The following is a 20,784-nucleotide window of genomic DNA, read 5'->3' as shown; positions in this document are numbered from 1 at the left end:
TAAGTTCATTAGAGTTACCAGCCTCAGAAATTGCAGTGTAAATTACACTTCTCAGCATCAACTGTTCAGAGGAGACTGCGTGAATCAGGCCTTCATGGTCGAACTGCTGCAAAGAAACCACTATTAAAGGACACCAATAAGAAGAAGAGACTTGATTGAATAAAGAAACACGAGCAATGGACATTAGACCGGTGGAAATCTGTAATTTGGTCTCATGATTCCAAATGTGAGTTTTTTGGTTCCAGCCGTTGTCTCTTTGTGAGACGCAGAGTAGGTGAATGGATGATCTCCGCACGTGTGGTTACCACCGTGAAGCATGGAGGAGGAGGTGTGATGGTGTGGGGGTGCTTTGCTGGTGACACTGTCTGGGATTTATTTAGATTTCAAGGCACACTTAACCAGCATGGCTACCACAGCATTCTGCAGCCATACGCCATTCCATCTGGTTTGCGCTTAGTGGGACTATCATTTGTTTTTCAACAGGACAATGACTCAAAATACACCTCCAGGCTGTGTAAGGGCTATTTGACCAAGAAGGAGAGTGATGGAGTGTTGCTGTCACGGATTTCCCTGGTACTGCTGCTCATTCCGTTCACCAGCTCCGGAGGTCTACGTCACCGGCCTTCTAGGCGTCACTGAACTGGATCATTACTACCAACCCCGGACTGTCTTGTCTCATTACGCACACCTGGTTCCCATTCCCCGTGATTAGTATGTGTATATACAGTTGAAGTCGGAAGTTTACATACACCATAGCCAAATACGTTTAAACTCAGTTTTTCCACAATTCCTGACATTTAATCCTAGTAAGAATTACCTGTCTTAGGTCAGTTAGGATCACCACTTTATTTTAAGAATGTGAAATGTCAGAATAATAGTAGACAGAATTATTTCTTTCAGATTTTATTTCTTTCATCACATTCCCAGTGGGTCAGAAGTTTACATACACTCAATTAGTATTTGGTAGCATTGCCTTTTAAATTGTTTAACTTGGGTCAAACGTGTCGGGTAGCCTTCCACAAGCATCCCACGATAAGTTGAGTGAATTTTGGCCCATTCCTCCTGACAGAACTGGTGTAACTGAGTCAGGTTTGTAGGCCTCCTTGCTCGCACACACTTTTTCAGTTCTGCCCACAAATTTTCTATGGGATTGAGCTCAGGGCTTTGTGATGGCCACTCCAATACCTTTACTTTCTTGTCCTTAAGCCATTTTGCCACAACTTTGGAAGTATGCTTGGGGTCATTGTCCATTTGGAAGACCCATTTGCGACCAAGCTTTAACTTCCTGGCTAATGCTTGAGATGTTGCTTCAATATATCCACCTAATTTTACCTCCTCATGATGCCATCTATTTTGTGAAGTGCACCAGTCCCTCCTGCAGCAAAGCACCCCCACAACATGATGCTGCCACCCCCGTGCTTCACGGTTGGGATGGTGTTCTTCGGCTTGCAAGCATCTCCCTTTTTCCTCCAAACATAACGATGGTCATTATGGCCAAAAAGTTATATTTTTGTTTCATCAGACCAGAGGACATTTCTCCAAAAAGTACGATCTTTGTCCCCATGTGCAGTTGCAAACCATAGTCTGGCTTTTTTTATGGCGGTTTTGGAGCAGTGGCTTCTTCCTTGCTGAGCGGCATTTCAGGTTATGTCGATGTAGAACATTTAGAACTGTCCAAATGGACAATGACCCCAGCATACTTCCAAAGTTGTGGCAAAATGGCTTAAGGACAAGAAAGTAGCTTTTTTTATGTTGAGGGGTGGACAGGTTTTACCTCCTGCTTACTGATCCATGTTTCGAGTTGTGCAGCCTATAATGACCAAGGGCTACATGATTGTAATAATAGAAAATAACAAAATAAATGTTTTCTTCCTTACCTTTTTCTCAACCCCCATCCACTCTATTAACATAGGCCGAATTGCATCTGATCTCCTCTAGGCCTACCATCACAGCTGTTACAACCAAGTCTGTGTCTGAAATGGCATCCTATTCTCTGTGTACTGTAGTGCACTACTTTTGACCAGGGCCACTAGTGGCAGGTAGCCTAGCGGTTCAGAGCGTTTGGACAGTAAGATCTCTGGTTCGAATCCCTTATCTGGCAAGGTGGAAAGGTCTGCTGTTCTGCCTTTGAGGAAGGCAGTTGACCCCCAACAACAACTGGTCATCGTCAAATAAGGCAGATAATTAATTACACCCACCTAAATCAGTCCCTGATTAGAGGGTTAGAATGAAAAAACTGTCTTTGAGGTCCAGAGATGGAATAGAGTGCCATTTTGGACACAATTTCCTTCGTGTGAAAATGCAAAACAAACTTGAACAAATGTTTGATCCTCACATTGTTGCAGTGTAATATCAATTGTGAGAGTGAAATTGAAAGATTATGTTATAATACCGTTATTGCATCAAATGGTTGTTTCATGGAATAGAATAGGGTTCTTAGAACACCCTCATCTGTGCGTAGTCTTCTGAGTTGGGCCTCTGGGAGCTTAATGCTGACAGTGGATTTACGATGCCTTTGGTGATAAAACCTAAAGACCGCATTCCATAGTTAGTGTTTGTGTGCTGGGAGGTACCAGGGTGGAGATGGCTAGGGTATGGATAATGATGAGAGGAACTTTGTTTTGGGGGCCAGACCCTGGTTTCCACACAATGAGAACAGTCTTTACAGCAGATATTTGCTGTGAATGATTAATTTCTTTCATAGAAATCCTAACCTTGTGATCCATTCCACACAGCTGTTGGTTGTTATGAACATTCAGGAGGATGTACTTTGTTATAAAATGCTGTGGCTCAAATCAGCTCGTTGGGCTCTCAATGAATCATCTAAGGGTGGTTCGTCAACCAGCTTCATTATTGCAATAATTCATCGATGTAATTAATATGTTTTGAATAAAGAAATATCCTGATTGGTGATTGACCTTGTCTCTCGTCATTATTGATTACATTTTCCACGACACAATCTACAAGTAACTTCTAAAATAATGGAAACACTTGAGTAAATGAGGGATACAAAGTATATTGAAAGCAGGTGCTTCCATACAAGTGTGGTTCCTGAGTTAATTAAGCAATTAACATCCCATCACGCTTAAGGTCATGTATAAAAATGCTGGGCAGGCCATTATTTTGGCTACCATGGCTATGCCCCATAGGATGACAATGCTCCCATCCACAAGGTAGGACTGGTCACTGAATGGTTTGATGAGCATGAAAACTATGTAAACCATATGCTCAGTCACCACATATCAACCCAATTGAACACATACGTGAGATTCTGGAGCGGCACCGGAGACAACATTTTCCACCACCATCAACAAAACATAAAATGATCAAATGTATCGTGAAAGAAAGGTGTTGCATTGGATAGTTTCCAGACACTTGTAGAATCTATGCCAAGGTGCATCTGGCTCGTGGTGGCCTAATGCCCTATTAAGGCATTTTATGTTGGTGTTTCCTTTATTTTGGCAGTTACATGTACTATGACTACGCTCGCAGGAAAACTGAAAATATATTCCAAACATCAGAGCAGTAGAAGTGTAGACACACAAACCTGTTAATCACAATATTTATTGTCGCTTGGACAATACAAAAATAATCACAGGAATAAATGCTAATTGTAATGGAACCACATTCATTGTGTTCTAGCCATGCCGTGAAATTAGTTATTGTGTAATTCTCTTTAAAGGGATAGTTTAACCAAATTACAAAATTGCATATGCTTGGCACTTAGCCTGTATGCAGTCTAAGGACAAGGTGAGAGGCGAAAAATGCAGGGATATTGACTTGCATTTGGAGAGCAGTTAATTCAAATTAAAGTATGGATTGCTTTCTTACCTTGTTCACAGACTGCATACAGGGTAAGAAAACCGATATGTAATTTGGGTGACTATCCCTTTAAGTCCCAATGTGTGATTAATACCTATGTATTTACATGGTAGTTACATAGGCAGTTGTAGTGTAATTACAGTGTAAGAAAGTATGTGAATCTGGTGAGGTGAATAAATCAGTGAAAGCATACAAAATGTACATCTAGCGATTTTGTAGGAGAATAATCAACATTTCTACATCACCTAAAGAAATCTACAGCAACGGGTGCTAGCTGTATTTAGACCTGGGTACAAATATTAGTTTCTTTCAAATACTTTAGCTCTGCTCGATTGAGCTTGCATTGCGCAATGAATCCAGTGGAATATTGCTAAAAGTGCAAACTGCCCATTTGGTGCTCCAGGCAGGCTCAATCAAACGCTCAAAGATTTAAAATATTAATTGAACCCAGGTTGGGCTGTGTCTCATCATACCATCTATGTTTGCTCAGCCATGAAGTTTGTATTGCTGTAGCATGGTTCATCGGTCTCACAGTCACTTGTGGTTTTGCCCGACCATTGATCAAAAGCCTCCAAGAAGTAACAAACACCAGGAATATCCGGCGGGAAGTTTGGCGGAAGATCCTGTCTGGTCCGGGGAATGAAGACGAACTCTGGACAATCTTTCAGCAATCTGGAAACCCAAAAGGACAAATGAACCATCTTGAATGTAAATACAACGTTTTAGTATGTGCTGCAGATAGAAATGGAGGCTACGGGGCTCTCTATTCAATCAACATTGGATCCTGTTTCCTGTGCAAGACCACATAAACAATTTATCTTGTACTGTGAGAATGTGTGTATGAATTTATTGTATAACACAGTTACTGTCTGAAACCAAAAAGCAACAACTGGATAGGAAGTTAAATACGTTCTCTTGAAACACACAAACAATGTTGTTTTGCCTTCCTTACAAAAAACATACAGTAACATAATCAACCAGTACACTGTAATTACACTATTAATAACAATGTATTAACATATTAGTAATTAACATAACATTAACATATCAGCATAACATATTAACAATTCTCGCTATACACCAAGTCACTTGGCTCTGTCATATCCTCACATGGTCTCTCCTATCATTGCTATGCAGACGACACACAATTAATCTTCTCCTTTCCCCCCTCTGATAACCAGGTGGTGAATCGCATCTCTGCATGTCTGGCAGACATATCAGTGTGGATGACGGATCACCACCTCAAGCTGAACCTCGGCAAGACGGAGCTGCTCTTCCTCCCGGGGAAGGACTGCCCGTTCCATGATCTCGCCATCACGGTTGACAACTCCATTGTGTCCTCCTCCCAGAGTGCTAAGAACCTTGGCGTGATCCTGGACAACACCCTGTCGTTCTCAACTAACATCAAGGCGGTGACCCGTTCCTGTAGGTTCATGCTCTACAACATTCGCAGAGTACGACCCTGCCTCACGCAGGAAGCGGCGCAGGTCCTAATCCAGGCACTTGTCATCTCCCGTCTGGATTACTGCAACTCGCTGTTGGCTGGGCTCCCTGCCTGTGCCATTAAACCCCTACAACTCATCCAGAACGCCGCAGCCCGTCTGGTGTTCAACTTTCCCAAGTTCTCTCACGTCACCCCGCTCCTCCGCTCTCTCCACTGGCTTCCAGTTGAAGCTCGCATCCGCTACAAGACCATGGTGCTTGCCTACGGAGCTGTGAGGGGAACGGCACCCCCGTACCTTCAGGCTCTGATCAGGCCCTACACCCAAACAAGGGCACTGCGTTCATCCACCTCTGGCCTGCTCGCCTCCCTACCTCTGAGGAAGTACAGTTCCCGCTCAGCCCAGTCAAAACTGTTCGCTGCTCTGGCACCCCAATGGTGGAACAAACTCCCTCACGACGCCAGGTCAGCGGAGTCAATCACCACCTTCCGGAGACACCTGAAACCCCACCTCTTTAAGGAATACCTAGGATAGGATAAAGTAATCCTTCTAACCCCCCCCCCCCCTTAAAAGAGTTAGATGCACTATTGTAAAGTGGTTGTTCCACTGGATATCATAAGGTGAATGCACCAATTTGTAAGTCGCTCTGGATAAGAGCGTCTGCTAAATGACTTAAATGTAAATGTAAATGTAACATATTTTTTACATCTTACTTTAGTAACTGCATTTGAATAATAAAGAGCAATGCAGAAATTTGTAACAAATGTTAATGTAGTAATTACAGTGTTATTACACAGGTGCAAGAAGGACTTTATTGAAAGGGCTAGCAAATACCCAGGTAATGTTTTGGACACACATTTCAGAGGCCCTACACCAGGGCTATCTTATTACAGTCCGAGAGAACAACCATAGCCCTTCTGGTTTTCATTATTTCCTTCCAATCAGGGACAGATTTAGACTTGGGAAACCAGGTGGGTGAACTTTCTGGCCAATCAAGTGTTTTGTGAAACTGTTTTCAACTGTGCCCCTAAAGAGACCACACTGAACATCCTAGAACGTGTGTAGTAAAGACCTTGGCTTTGTTGACTATGACAAATGTTGGGTAGCCAAATCAGGGTTCTAATTCTGTGCCCAACAGTGGACGTAGTGTATGGTCAGTGCATCTTTCATTATCACGGTGAGTTATAGGTAGCTTGTCATTTGAAAAACACCACACAAAACATAATTTACTGTGTGACTTTTGTGATAAACAGTGTGATCCAAATTAATGAGACATTCAAATAAAGACATTATAAATACATACATGCTAATGACATGTCCAACGATGCATTATAACCACATCATAATGATACATGTGATCATCAATGCAAAGTGTAAACACAAGACTCTTCAAAACATTTTTTTTTATATATAAAACATTAGCTAGTGGCTGAGCTTAGGGAGATCTGGCAGTGAAATTAACTATAAAATATTTTGGTAGTGCAGAAGTGTTAAGTCACCTGTGGGTTGTGGGGCTAACGTTGATTCTTCTAGGTACGCTACAGGACTCAAACTTATTTGCCAATGTGACGTTGTTGCCAAACAGACAATAGCGCGGCATCATCACGCCAACAACACCGGCCAGAACTGAGCCAGTGTGTAGGCCAATTCTCATCTGTAAATAAAAAAAGATAACTTGCATTGAAGGAAGAAACTGCAACATTAAATCAAAGCTTCATTGATTATATTAAGTTTTCCTTTGAAGTGACAACTATAAGGTGAAATCAACAAAAATCCAATATAAATGTGTATTCGAAAAGTAAAGTTCACCAAGGTGACTTCAAGGAACAACAAATTGTGATTGTTCTTCAAAGACTGTCGTGGAAATCACAATCAAGTCATTGCAACTCCTATCTTTTTGGGAAATCACATTTTGACTGTAGTAAATATAATTTAAATGTAATTTGATGATAATAACTCAAGAACATTTCCCATGCTATCGGCTGTGATGCTTTATGTGATATAACCTTATCCACATGTTCTACTTCTGAATGGATTATTTAGCCAAATTATGACTTTGATTTATTGATTGAATTTATATATCAATTTTCCAGATGCTGCTTTCATAGTAGGGAGGAAACTCACCTCATCCACCACCATCAATGTGTGGCACCCACTTTGGTCATGCAAGGCAACCATCAGGTAGCATGGTGTAGAGGTGAGGAGTGATATACTATGCCAATTATTAATGATAGGGATGATTAGGTGGCCATGATGGAAATGGGGCCAGGATACCCCTACTCTTACGATAAGTGCCATGAAATTGTAATGACCACAGAGTCACCACAGAGTCAAGATATCCGTTTAACGTCCTATCCGAAGGAGTAGGGCAGTCCCATAACTGACAGCAGAGAGCGTTGGATTCGAACCCACGCTCACAACATTACATAGTATGTGTGTTCTCTGTGTATTCTAGAGGCAGCGGCTTAGACCGCTTGACCACCCTGACCACAAAGTTGTATTTTAGAAGTTACTTGAATGTGATTTAGGCCTGCTTTTTGGAGCATGTTAACCAGAGGGGTATACAATGAAGGATCTATGAGTTAGCCAGCTACTTTGGAAAATCAACCAGAAATAACTATAGATTTTCTAGTTCAATTAGAGGAAAGCTAAACTTAGATGTGTTTTTGGTTGTTTAGTATATATGACAATGCACATTTAAAGCGTATCTTCCTAAAGAGCTGGCTAACTCCTTGATCCTGCTTTGTAGTATACCCCTTGTTTTGTGTTCAATGATGCTAATGCTAAACTGTAGCAAAGTGAACGAATCCAAATCATGGTTTGGGTCCATAATCTGTGTTCTAGGTATTCATAAGTTGGGGTCAACTACCTCTAAGCTTTCAATATCATGTCAAATGTCAAATAATATATCAAAATACAGAAAGACAGGAACAGCTGCAGCTTTCTTATTATAATCTCAAAATTTGAGATGTTGATGAGCCATTGTCAGGTTGCTAGGGAGGTTACTAGCCGGCCTGATATCTGCCCATCCTCTTGACTCTGCAGGTCACACAATACACAGTCTCCCACAACATCTCTGTCTCTGCCCATCAACAACTGGACTCATTCATACTATATCTCTGGACTTGTGGGTTGGTGTGCATGACCAAAGTGAGTGTGACATGCATATACTGTGACATGTATATAATTCCTGCTTGATGTTCGTATAGTTGTTATATGCTGCCTTTGTGTATAGCTGTATTGTAATATGTGCAGGTAGCATATACATTCATACAGTCCTTCCCTTGTTAATAACCTTGTTACTCTACTTGTGCTATCACTTATTGCAGGGGTTCCCAACCTGGGGGGGCACCAACATTTTGCGGGGGGGGTAAAAATTACTACAAATAACAATAATAATAATAGCTAATCATTTACAATTCACGATTGTTTATACCAATCTAAAATTATGCATAAATCTGCGATGCTTTTGGCAAGAAACAAGCTGTAAAATGCCAGAGGAAGACACGACTCTGATGCCAATGGGAATATATTTTGTTTGTCTCTGTGATATTCAGAAGTTGAGCTACAACCTTCTAAAGTCGAGGAGTCAAAGAAATTGGACTTTGCTTGGGAAGTAATCTTATACGATGTGTGACTGTCGCTATCAATTGATCTCTTCACTTTCTGAAAAAGAGAACATGTATAATTAAATTGAGGGTTTATATAAATGATCATAATAAAACATATTTGGTAGCGGAAAAACATTTGGGTAAATCGGGTCTAGAGTTCCATATCCATTATTATTATTAGTAGTATTATTAGTAGTATTATTTAGCCTACCTAAAAGATGTAATGAGTTTTGTTAAACTACGTAGAATTGCAGGAAATGAGCTTCAAAACAACAACATTGTCCTAGGTCCGTCAAGTTAAGCAAAATAAATTATAAAAGCTGTATTTAATATAGGCTATCTCAATAAACATGAATTAATCAAATGTGAAAAGGGGGGCCCTGGGGGAAAATGTTGGGAACCCTTATTGCATTGTGTATGGTGTATTCATTACCTCTGTTTCTCCTGTTTCAGAACCATTACCATTCTTCATCCCCATGTACATCTCTGTCTGTGTGTGTGTGAATAAAATTCTTTGTCTGTAACTCTGAGGTTGCCTCATCCCCCTCTTAATGGGGGAGGTGCTAGCGTGTCATAGATCAGCACAAACGGAGAGTCACTCTCTTTCAGATGAACAATATTGGCATTCTAGATATTAACAAAAACCAGCTACCAGGGAACAACTTTGTCTACATCTTGAGCAAATGGCGTAACAGTAGAAAAGCCTGAAAATCAGTTTTGTGTACAAAACTCTCTTGCCCAGGCAACTTCCTGTGCTACTCAGTGCCATTCTGAAAAGGGCTTTCCATTGATGGTTTCACACCGTGGATAAGGTAAGCTGTAACACTCACCTTGATTGGCTCACCAGTGGGCGTCCTGACCTCATCGGACAGCTCCATCATCTTCAGCGCCATGAGGGCAATCTGCACTGCATGAGTCTCGCTCTCCTTGTGCAAGCCACCGGCCACACAGTACGCATCACCGATAGTCTCCACCTAGATACAGTCGAATAGAATAGTTTAATATCCCATAGACAAACTACATGGCATACAGTTAACTTCATCACAAGACTTGTATAATATCAGATAGCATAGATCAGAGAGAGGGAACCATTCAACTTCTTTTTTTTTTAAAGACGTGCCCCCATTGTCTACAGACCCTCTGATCTTAATTTCTACATTGACTGCACAGAGAGAGAATAGTTGTATAGTTGTATGATGTATGCATAGGACTTTAAATTGAAGGATTGTTTTTCTAGCCCTCTTAATTCCTTGATTTGTGCGTTAGACCATTCCAATTCATATACTCCTAATGAAAAGCACAAGTAATGGAAAACACGTCAAGTGAGCAAAAACTACTGTACCTATTTTAATTTGTCACACAGTCTTCCCCTACGGGTAGATGTTGACACATTCGAACACAAACACATTAAAACAATCATCAGGGCCAATTTAATCCGTGTGAATTAGCATCAAAATAGTTCTTCTGGGAGGTGTTTATGTTTTACTCCACAGCAGGAGAGCACTCGACAGACAGTGTGGTGGTGGTGAACAATGTGAGGTAAAAGTTGATGTTCCAAATGGCACTCCATATAGTGAATTGTAGTGCACAATTAAGGGAATAGAGTGCCATTTGGAAAGCAGACAAAATCTATTTTTGGACCGGGAATGGAAACAGAGGTCCTAAAGGAACCTCTGACTTCCCAGTACTTTACGAATGATCCGTCAGACATGCTGCTCTCCTCTGTTATACTTCAGTGACACACTGATTACATTAGCCAAACTCCCCGCAGATTAAAGGACAGTTGGCTGAGAGCAAGCAAGTTTGGCCATGAGACAAGTACAGTCTGTTCTTTAAGAAATATTAAACCTAGATAAAATGGTGGAATTGTGTCATTTTTGTCCAAAACTTGTGTAATCTATGAGAGAACGCAACGAAAATAACTTTTCTACCATGAACTTAAAGTACTTTAGTGCCTAAATCACATAACAGTCTCATCCTGACAAGGTCAAAAACAACTGTGCTCTTTCCCCTTTTTGGAGCCTGTGCATCTCTTTTATATTGCAGACTCTTATTTTGGAGTAGACCTTTTAATTATTGATGGACTGTTAAGAATACACAACTATTATTCTCTCTAAATTGCTTTGGTCAAGACATAACTGTTAAGTATTGTCTATATTAATACATTGACGAATTATTGCTAAATTATGCAAAAGAAAGAAGTAAACAATCCTCCACTCTCAAATGATTCATATCAGTTAACACATTCTTATAAAACGCTATCGAAGAGCAACATAAGGCATATCTAACCTTTTTACTTCCATGGCTAAATTAATTAAAATGAAGCCGTATTCATGATGGGATGAACATAATATGGGAATGCCAGCAAGGGTCTGCAGTCAACAACATAGATTGTTGTTCTAAAAATAATCTGTTGATATAAACATAATATTACATAGAGGGCCTTGCCTATTCAATCCAACCCCATAACAGGGGTTGTGGAATAAGACTAAAGAAACATTTTGGGCACATTTGGAGTCCATTTTCCCAATAATGTTCATTTTAGCTGTTAACACTGTAAGGCACTTTTTGCTGTTCCATTTCAACTGCTGTTTAACTGCTGTTTTACTGAGAAATAATATTATATCCTCGTACTTTCTGGTACTTAATTCCACACAATTGATAACTGCATTGTACCAGATGTTGCGTAGTATTTCAATTAATTCAATCGATCCCCATAAACAAATATATTCTGTGGTTATTATTCTGAATTTAGTTTCACCTTTATCAGTCCAAGTAATTACCAGGCACTTTGTAAAATAAAGCGTCACCACTGAACAATGTTTAGTTTTATCTGGTAAATCCAGTTTTGATTGAGAAGTTCCCTGAGTTTCCTTGGGCCTTGCTGTAACACACACCTTGTATACATCCAGCTCCCCGCAGTGGTGGTCAAAGCGTGTGTACAGCTCATTGAGCATGGTGACCACCTGCATAGGTGTGCAGCGTGAGCACACGGCCGTGAAGCCCACGATGTCAGAGAACAGCATGGTGACATTCTCAAACTCCCTGGCATCCACCGTGTGGCCTTGCCAAAGTTCCTGGGCCACCGTCCCCGGGAAAATGGTGAAAAGCAGATCCACCGTCCTCTTTTTCTCTTCCTCCAGGGCGAGGTGAGCGTGCTCCAGGGCCGCCTTGGCCTTGCCTAGGCGCTTCTTCAAGCCATCCTGAGCCTTGGCCTGCTCGCCCACCAGGACTACGTCGCGCAGGGCGTTGTGAATGGGGATGTCAGACAGGTAGAGGCCCCGGCCAGTCAGCTCCTCCAGCTTGTCTACGCACGGGGAGCCCAGGAAGAGGATGACATTGGACTCTGAGATGTAGATCATCTGGCCTTTCAGGTCCATGAGCTAGAAGAGGGAAACAAGACATGAGATAAATGTCTTTGTCTGGGTTCTCCATGCTAAATGGTACATACACAGTCAGGTCCAAAATTATTGGCACACTTGATAAAGTTTAGCAAAAAAGACTAAATAAAAGAAATAATACAAATACTGAGCTATTTTGTATTCTCAAATTCAATTGCTCAGAGAAAGAGATTTGGTTTAACAAGTCATTTAAAGCCTTTTTCTAAAATGTTTAATGAGACTGGAGAACACATTGGGAGGGATCTTAGACCATTCCTCCTTACAGAATCTTTCCAGATCCTTGATATCCTTCATCTGCTCTTATCTGCCTTCTTCAATTCAAACCACAGGTTTCCAATGGTACCTGTACTGTAGTATGGAGACTGAGATGGCTATTGCAAAATGTTGATTTTGTGGTCAGTTAACCATTTCTTTGTGGATTTTGATGTGCGCTAGGGGTTATTGCCTTGCTGGAAGATCCACTTGCGGCCAAGTTTCAGCCTCCTGGGAGAGGCAACCAGGTTTTTGGCAAAAAGTGTCATGGTACTTGGTCAAATTCATGATGTCGTTGACCTTAACAAGGTCCCCAGGACCAGTGGATTGCCCCATAACATCAAGTTTGCTAACCAGTATTGGCACTTGAATTGGAACTGGAGCTATGGTCAGATGACATGAAAATAGAGCTATTTTCTCACACTCACACTTGTGGTGGGTTTAGCATCAAAAGAAGGATGCATATGTAGAAAATACCTACTGTAAAAATATGGTGGTGGAACTTTGATGTTATGGGGATATTTTGCTTCCACTGGTCCTGGGGCCATTGTCAAGGTCAACGGCATCATGAACTACCAAGTACCAGGACATTTTAGCCAAAAACCTGGTTGCCTCTGCCAGGAGGCTGAAACTTGGCCTCAAGTGGATCTTCCAGCAAGACAATAACCCCTAGCACACATCAAAATCTACAAACAAAAAGGTTGATTGACCACAAAATTAAAATGTTGCAATAGCCATCTCAGTCCTTTGCAATGGCCATCTCAGGACATTAACCCCATTGAAAACCTGCGGCATGAATGGAAGAGGGCAGTCCATAAGCGCAGACAAAGGACATCAAGGGTCTAGAAATATTCTATATGGAGGAATGGTCTGAGGTCCCTCCCAATGTGTTCAATCTCATAAAACATGTAAGAAGAAGTCTCACTAGCCGTTATCCTCGCAAGGGGAGGGTGGCGGAGTATGGAAAACAGTGGTGCCAATAATTTGGACCCCTATCTTTTTATGATTTTTTTGTATTACTTGTTAAACAAAATGTATTTCTCTGAGCAATTGTATTATTATAAAATAATATAATTTGCACAAAGAAAATGTGCATACAATATAGCTAAGTATTATTTCTCTCAGATTTTGTGTACAAATTTATTTCCATCCCTGTTAGTGAGCATTTCTCTTTGCCAACATAATCCATCCACTTGACAGGTGTGAAGAAGCTGATTAAACAGCATGATCATTACCTTGTGCTGGGGACAATAAAAGGCCACTCTAAAATATGCAGGGATATGCATATAATATGCATATCCACACAACAATGCCACATATGTCTCAAATTTTGAGGGAGTGTGCAATTGGCATGCTGACTGCAGGAATATCCACCAGAGCGGTTGCCAGATAATTTAATGTTAATTTTTCTACCATAAGCCCCCTCCAACGTCGTTTTAGAGAATTTGGCAGTACGTCCAACCGGCCTCACAACCACAGACCTTGTGTAACCACACCAGCCCAGGACCTCCACAACCGGCTTCTTCACCTGCGTGATCGTCTGAGACCAGCCACCCAGACAGCTGATGAAACTGTGGGTTTGCACAACCGAAGAATTTCTGCACAAATTTTCAGAAACAGTCGCAGGGATACTGATTTGCATGCTCGTCTTTTTTGTATTGTTATCCCCAATTTCATCATATCCATTTGGTAGTTACAGTCTTGTCCCATCGCTGCAACTCCCATACGGACTCAGGAGAGCCGAAGGTCGAGAGCCGTGTGTCCTCCGAAACACAACCTCGCCAAGCCACACTGCTTCTTGACCCAATGCACACATAACCCGGAAGCCAGCCACACCAATGTGTCGGAGAAAACACTGTACTGGCGACCGTGTCAGTGTGCATGCGCCCGGCACGCCACAGGAGTCGCTAGAGCGCGATGGGACAAGGACATCCGGCCGGCCAAACCCTCACTAACCCAGACGACGTTGGACCAATTGTGCGTCGCCTCATGGTTCTCCCGGTCGCGGCCGGTTGCGACACAGCCTGGTATCGAACCAGGATCTGTGGTAGCGCAGCTACTGCGTTACTTGGGATGCCTGTCCTCACCAGGTCTTGACCTGACTGCAGTTCGGCGTCTTAACCGACTTCAGTGGGCAAATGCTCACCTTCGATGGATGCATCCCGGTTTCAACTGTACCGGGGCAGATGGCAGACAATGTGTATGCCGTCATGTGGACGAGCGGTTTGCTGATGTCAACGTTGTGAACAGAGTGCCCCATGGTGGTGGTGGGGTTATGGTATGGGCAGGCATATGCTACAGACAACGAACACAATTGCATTTTATCAATGGCTGTTTGAATGCACAGAGATACCGTGACGAGATCCATTGTCCTGCCATTCATCCACCACCATCACCTCATGTTTCAGCATGATAATGCACAGCCCTATGTCGCAAGAATCTGTATACAATTCCTGGAAGCTGAAAATGTCCCAGTTCTTCCATAGGCTGCATACCCAGACATGTCACCCATCGAGCATATTTGGGTCGACATGTACAACAGCATGTTACATTTCCCGACAAAATCCTTCCAGTTTCGCACAGCCATTGAAGAGGAGTGGGACAACATTCCACAGGCCACAATCAACAGCCTGATCAACTCTATGTGAAGGAGATGTGTTGCGCTGCATGAGGCAAATGGTCACACCTAATGAATTTATTTAAATTGACTGATTTTCTTATATGAACTCTAACTTCTCAAGCTGTCCCTCATACCATCACGGTCACCTAATCATCCCTAGCTTACAATTGGCTCATTAATCCCCCTCCTCTCCCCTGTAACTATTCCCCAGGTCATTGCTATAAATGAGAATGTGTTCTCAGTCAACTTACCTGGTAAAATAATGGTAATTTTTTTTAAATAAACTCAGTAAAATCTTTGAAATTGTTGCATGTTGCGATTATATTTTTGTTCAGTGTATTTACTTTATACAATTTTGCTCATCTTTGTACAGGGTGCCAATCATTTTGGACATGACTGTAAGTATTGTCTTTAGTTGTTCAGGCTCTGGACACTACTACAAGGTACACATGAAAACAGATCTGATTAAATCATCTGTCATTGAATGGCATATAATTGCCCAAATTACTAATCAAGGGTGAGTTTGCCGAAAGCGTTGTAGCTAATGTAGCTAGATAGCGCGAAGTGAACAAAATTCTCCAATTGATGTTATGTTACGAATTTGTAAATGTACAATATGTTAGAAATTTGCAAAATGTACGATATGTTACACATTTTCAAAACGTATGATATGTTACGAATTCCAGCGAGCTGGCTAACATTTGCTAGCTGTCTAACATTAACTAGGCTAGGGGTTAGGGTTAGAGGTTAAGGTTTGAGTTAAGTTTAGGAGTTAGGTTAAATGGTTAAGATTAGGGTTAGCTAAAGGGATTATGGTTAGCGAAATCGTTAGCTAAAAAGTTTAAGTTTAGCGTTAAGGGAAGTGTTATCTAACATTCTAAGTAGTTGCAAAGTAGTAACTAATTGAAAAGTTGCTAATTAGCTAACGTTGTCTGTAATGAGATACGAACTCGGAACATTTGGGTTGCTAGACGTTCGCTTTATATGCCTGCCCATCCACCCTGACCAACCACCCTACTTTTGTTTTTTTCCTTAAGTAACCATATGTCTTATGTAACCATATCATACTAATTTGAGTGTCCCGGATTTACATTTACTATATTACGTCTATTACGTCTACGGCTGTCCAATTCCATCATGGGCTTATGTTGTTTTCTACCTCAGGGGGAGCATTCCGCTAATTAGCACATAAGAATTAACAATGCGGCATTTTTTCTTTCTGAAGGGCTATTTCTAACATCAAATCTGCATTTAGACAACCTTCGATTCCTTGTGAGTCATTCGTCTCAACTCCAAAGGGTCATATCCAGCAGACCTGAGTTCAAATGGTTTTGGAAATCAAAGACTGAGTCTTTGCTTGAGCCAGACAGAAAGTGGATGTTTCAAGGGATATAGTATTTTCCACCTAACTTTCCACTGAAAAACGATAGTGGGAACTCCGCTCAGGCGTCTTTCTACGGCTGCTACGTTAGGTTAGCTTAAACCTGACTGGACTGCTAAATGGGCGGGTTTGCACCTTTGGGACTATTCCATTGGTTCCATTGAACCAGGCGAGCTCAATGAAGCATCACTCAAGACTTCAAATACTATTTGAACACAGGTCTGATATTCAGTCGAAATAGGGTCATACCCTCCCTGTGCCATCGGCCATGGAGCCACCTTGGTGCTTTATCCGAATGATGAACTGTGTGTTCAGCATAGTCAAGATGCCTTGGAAGGTGCACCTGATCTGGGGCATGACGATGGCAAAGTGCTCCAGGAAGGCAGTGGGCCGCCTCAGGCCTTCCTTCCGGCTAAGTCTCTTCCGGAGGCCATCCCCGATTTGCAACAGGCCCAGGTCCTGATCCAGAAAGAGGTGGAAGGGGAAGGTGGAGGAGAAGAGCAAGGTGGGCATGGTCCCAACTGACGTGGCCCTCATGGGACTGGGGCTCAGGCTCTTGGCGTTCTTCACCACCACCGAGTAGAGCAGGCTGGGCTGCCGGGGCCCAGCCTGAAACTGCAAGGGGCCTACGCTCTCCTTGGTGCCTCCTTGAAGGTCCATCTCCATGTCCATCAACACCTCCACAGTGGTGTCGTAGAGCAGGCGGGCGGCCGCCTTGATGACCCCAGGGAAGAAGAGCTCCGTGGTCTGCCTGGGGTTGAAGTAGTAGACGGTGAGCAGACCCAGATCCTTGTCCAGGCACAGCACTGACGCTTCTTCATTGTTTACATAATCTGTTCTCCTGTCTGGTTCGGCTTGCAGAGCGGCTGGTGCTAGCGGGTTTGGGCTGCAGCTCTGTTTCAACAGGACATTGAAGCTGTTCAGGAAGTCGCTGAGGGCTCCCCCCACTACCCGCAGAATATGGCCATCCTCATCGAAGCATGTTTGGAACAGCTCCTCACCAAGGGAGACTTTCAAAGTGTCCATGTGAATACCTGGTCGTAAAAGGAGGGCAAAACACTTATTCAATGTAATAGAATAGAATAACACTATGTAAATTAAAAATGAAATACAATACTGTATAATTAGAATAGAAAATAATACAAACGAATAGAATAAAACATTTTTATTTTCCACACAAGGTAAAAAAAAATTGCTTTTTGTTTCACAGAGGCATGAATATAACAGACCTTAAAAACATCCAAAATTGAGTAAAAGCAACTCATGTTCAGTGTTGTTTGAATTTGATCAGCTTTACAATACCTGTTTTTAGAGAATAATTCTTCATGATCTCCATTAAATTCTCTGGTCGATCAAAGCTCCTATCTTGACAGATGTCTGCGTAACACACGGAAGGGCTGTGGACAGAAATTATATTAGTATTATATTAGTAAGCACTGCACTCCCCACATTAATAAATGGGTCTAGATATCGTATTCCTTGAAATCCCATGCATGTTATGAAAAAAAGTTTCTAACCTACGGTTTGGCTATTTTTCCTATTCCTTGTATTGCCTTCAAAGCCATCTTGCTGATTGACCATATACAGGTCGTGATACATGGTGCATCCAAGCATGGCATGTAGTCAATAGGTCTTCAATAAGAATAATATCTGAACGCATTCAATTGAACTGAACATTGTCATTTATTATCATCATGACCTTTGACAATAATTAAATATCAGGGCAGCATAGTTTAAATCATTAATTTCGCCAACATTTATTGGACTTATTTCTTACCATTTCTTGTCTAACGTATGCTGTTTCATCATTTGCAGAAAGGCAGTATGCAGTCTTTGAAACTGTAAACAAATAGTCGAGAAGTTTATTTACAAGATATTTGTATAAGAAATCTTATAGTTTGGCCCATTGCAATCACATCAAACACAACAGCAAACAAATAATTTGGTTCGAGATAATACAGACGTTTTTTTTGTTCCCGAACTGTACATGTTCCACGGTGTAAACTGCTCTCTTCTAAAACTACACTCAACAACAGTGCACAAATCAATTCTGATGAATGTTTTGAGAAATTGCTTTATTGTAGTACAATCTCAATTTACCTCGGGACATGCCAATTTGCGGATGCTCTCCCCTAATGAATGAAGATTGACTCTAGTCTTGCTTGTCTTCCTTTGAGGTAGCACCTCTGATACATTTCCATACACATCCTTGGAAATTGCCAGTACATCCCCGGTATGGTCACTTGTACATTCCTCAAAGTCTCCGGGTTCGTCCATACGACCGATACCGGAGAACGGGCATTCTCCAGAGATTTTCAGGTCTTTCAATTTTGCGCAAAACATTCTTAGTGCTTATCCTCATCTCTTGATTACATGCAAATGTCTACATTTTGGACACGCAACTCCTGTCTCAGCTGGAAACTCCATTCCCGCATCATGGCATTCGCAAGGGAACGAGGAGGAAAAAAAATATTATTTTATGCGCATCCTCTCTTGTGGACACCTGTCTTTCTCCCTTTCGTATGTTATAAATGATCCGCACCTATGCCAGCAACCACATACAATATTAATAGTAAATTACATGGGCAAAAGATGAGTGAAATACCATTATCACAAACCAATGAAAACCGACAGAAGAGTCGACCTGGCCAATCGATGCGCGAGTAGGTTGGGCTCTTAAAAAATATATCAGTATGAAATGCTACTCCGCGCGTGCAGTGGACGGTTAAAGAGTTGGATGATGATTTGTGCGCAATACCGTTACGCACGAATGACTAGCAGTCATTGGTATTTTTGTTGTGACACCCCGAAATACAGGCTTTTAATTCAGGCTTTTAATTATTTTAGTAAAGGTATTTATCATGACCGGCGGTGTTATGTTTTTTGTTTTTACAGGCGTGCGTTTAATCGCAGATTCTAGGACCTACACGACGAAATTCCATGTTGATGTCAACGGGAAAATCGGGTTGGGATACGATTAACGTTTTGTTCTTCCAGCACATATTTGTAAATCCATTTTACAAATGATGGTAGTCCTATATACTATTCATTTTACACCATTTTTAACAGAATTCCTATTTCCCATAGTAGGCTAAACATCCATCCCAAAACGGTGTATAGTAGGCTAGACATGACAGATGCATGTTGCATAAGAATTCCCATTACTGCCAAAGTGTAATAACCAACTTCACTAATACTGCCCAGCCGCGGTTCACTTAATTCTAATTCTCATTTAATGTGCTTATAATATTGTACCTGGAATAATACATAGGCTACTGTAATTGAATTGCTTTTTGCTGGTAGGCCTAAATATATATTGTGTGGTCACGTTGGCAGACTTGATATTATAGAACAATAACATACAATTACATTGCAAGAGTTGAACACAATTTGAAGTAGCCTATAGGCCTATATTTATATCTCACAAAAATAATATTTATTTTGTAATTATATCACCCTCACTAACTTGTATCAACAGGGAATCTGTTGTACCCAACAAATATCACTACATCTAGAAGCCTACAGGGGAGAGCCTTATCAGTAAATTGCCTCATAAGATTTCGGTTCTAAAATTTGCACATTCAGCAATGACAGTTATCCAATGATATAGGCTACTTGTGATTCAAGGAGAACTGTATTCAAAACAGTAGACAGACAGTAATCAAATTAAGACTATTTTATCTCTTTCAAGACTCCTTTTAACTTCTCTAGGGTAGGGGGCAGCATTCGGAATTTTGGATGAAAAGCATGCCCAAATTAAACTGCCTGCTTCTCGGGCCCAGAAGATATGATATGCATATAACTGGTAGATTTGCATAGAAAAGACTCTAAAGTTTCCAAAACTGTTAAAATAGTGTCTGTGAGTATAACAGAACTGATTTGGCAGGCTTGTATTCTGAAAAATGAGGAAGTAAGAGCAGTCTGAATGAGTGGACCCTAAAGTGTCACAGAGCTTTTTCATGCGCGAGACCGAGAGAGTGCCTTTCTTGTTTACATTTTATATTGACGACGTTATTGTCCGGTTGAAATATTATCGATTATTTAGGCTAAAAACAACCCGAGGCTTGAATATAAACATAATTTGACATGTTTCTATGAACTTTACTGATACAATTTGGATTTTTTTGTCTGCCTGTTTTGACTGAGTTTGAGCCTGTGGATTACTTAAGAAAACGCGCGAACAAAACAGAGGTTTTTGGATATAAAGAGACTTTATTGAACAAAAGGATCATTTATTGAGTAAATGAATATCTGC

General features: G+C 41.3%; 1 protein-coding gene across 2 annotated transcripts; it reads right to left on the bottom strand.

Annotated features, from left to right (window-relative positions):
- Nucleotides 1–3,544: 3,544 nt before the first annotated feature.
- On the bottom strand, nt 3,545–19,225 carry LOC139578853 (guanylate cyclase soluble subunit alpha-1-like). 2 transcript variants are annotated; one of them, XM_071406952.1, is made up of 8 exons: nt 19,135–19,225; nt 18,307–18,368; nt 17,832–17,926; nt 16,779–17,563; nt 11,773–12,258; nt 9,706–9,849; nt 6,764–6,918; nt 3,545–4,494 (listed from the first exon to the last, which is right to left on the bottom strand). In XM_071406952.1, exons 1-8 carry the CDS (start codon nt 19,135–19,137, stop codon nt 4,299–4,301), a joined length of 1,926 nt encoding a protein of 641 aa, XP_071263053.1. In that variant the 5' UTR covers nt 19,138–19,225; the 3' UTR covers nt 3,545–4,298. The 2 variants fall into 2 exon arrangements, with proteins under 2 accessions (XP_071263053.1, XP_071263052.1); XM_071406951.1 differs by lacking the exon at nt 19,135–19,225 and adding an exon at nt 18,630–19,127.
- Between the last annotated feature and the right edge of the window lie 1,559 nt (nt 19,226–20,784).

Source organism: Salvelinus alpinus, chromosome 6 (genome assembly GCF_045679555.1).
Source record: "Salvelinus alpinus chromosome 6, SLU_Salpinus.1, whole genome shotgun sequence".
In the NCBI taxonomy this organism is placed as follows: Eukaryota; Metazoa; Chordata; class Actinopteri; order Salmoniformes; family Salmonidae; genus Salvelinus; species Salvelinus alpinus.
This window is presented reverse-complemented; position numbering and strand designations above follow the sequence as displayed.

Excerpts from the sequence above, each read along its gene's own strand:
- LOC139578853 (XM_071406951.1), bottom strand. The coding sequence starts at position 18,872 with ATGTTTTGCGCAAAATTGAAAGACCTGAAAATCTCTGGAGAATGCCCG. Across the intron at positions 6,919-9,705 it reads CCACTGGTGAGCCAATCAAG|ATGAGAATTGGCCTACACAC; the intron begins GTGAGTGTTACA and ends TTTTATTTACAG. Across the intron at positions 4,495-6,763 it reads GTTAGCCCCACAACCCACAG|ATTGCTGAAAGATTGTCCAG; the intron begins GTGACTTAACAC and ends TTGGGTTTCCAG.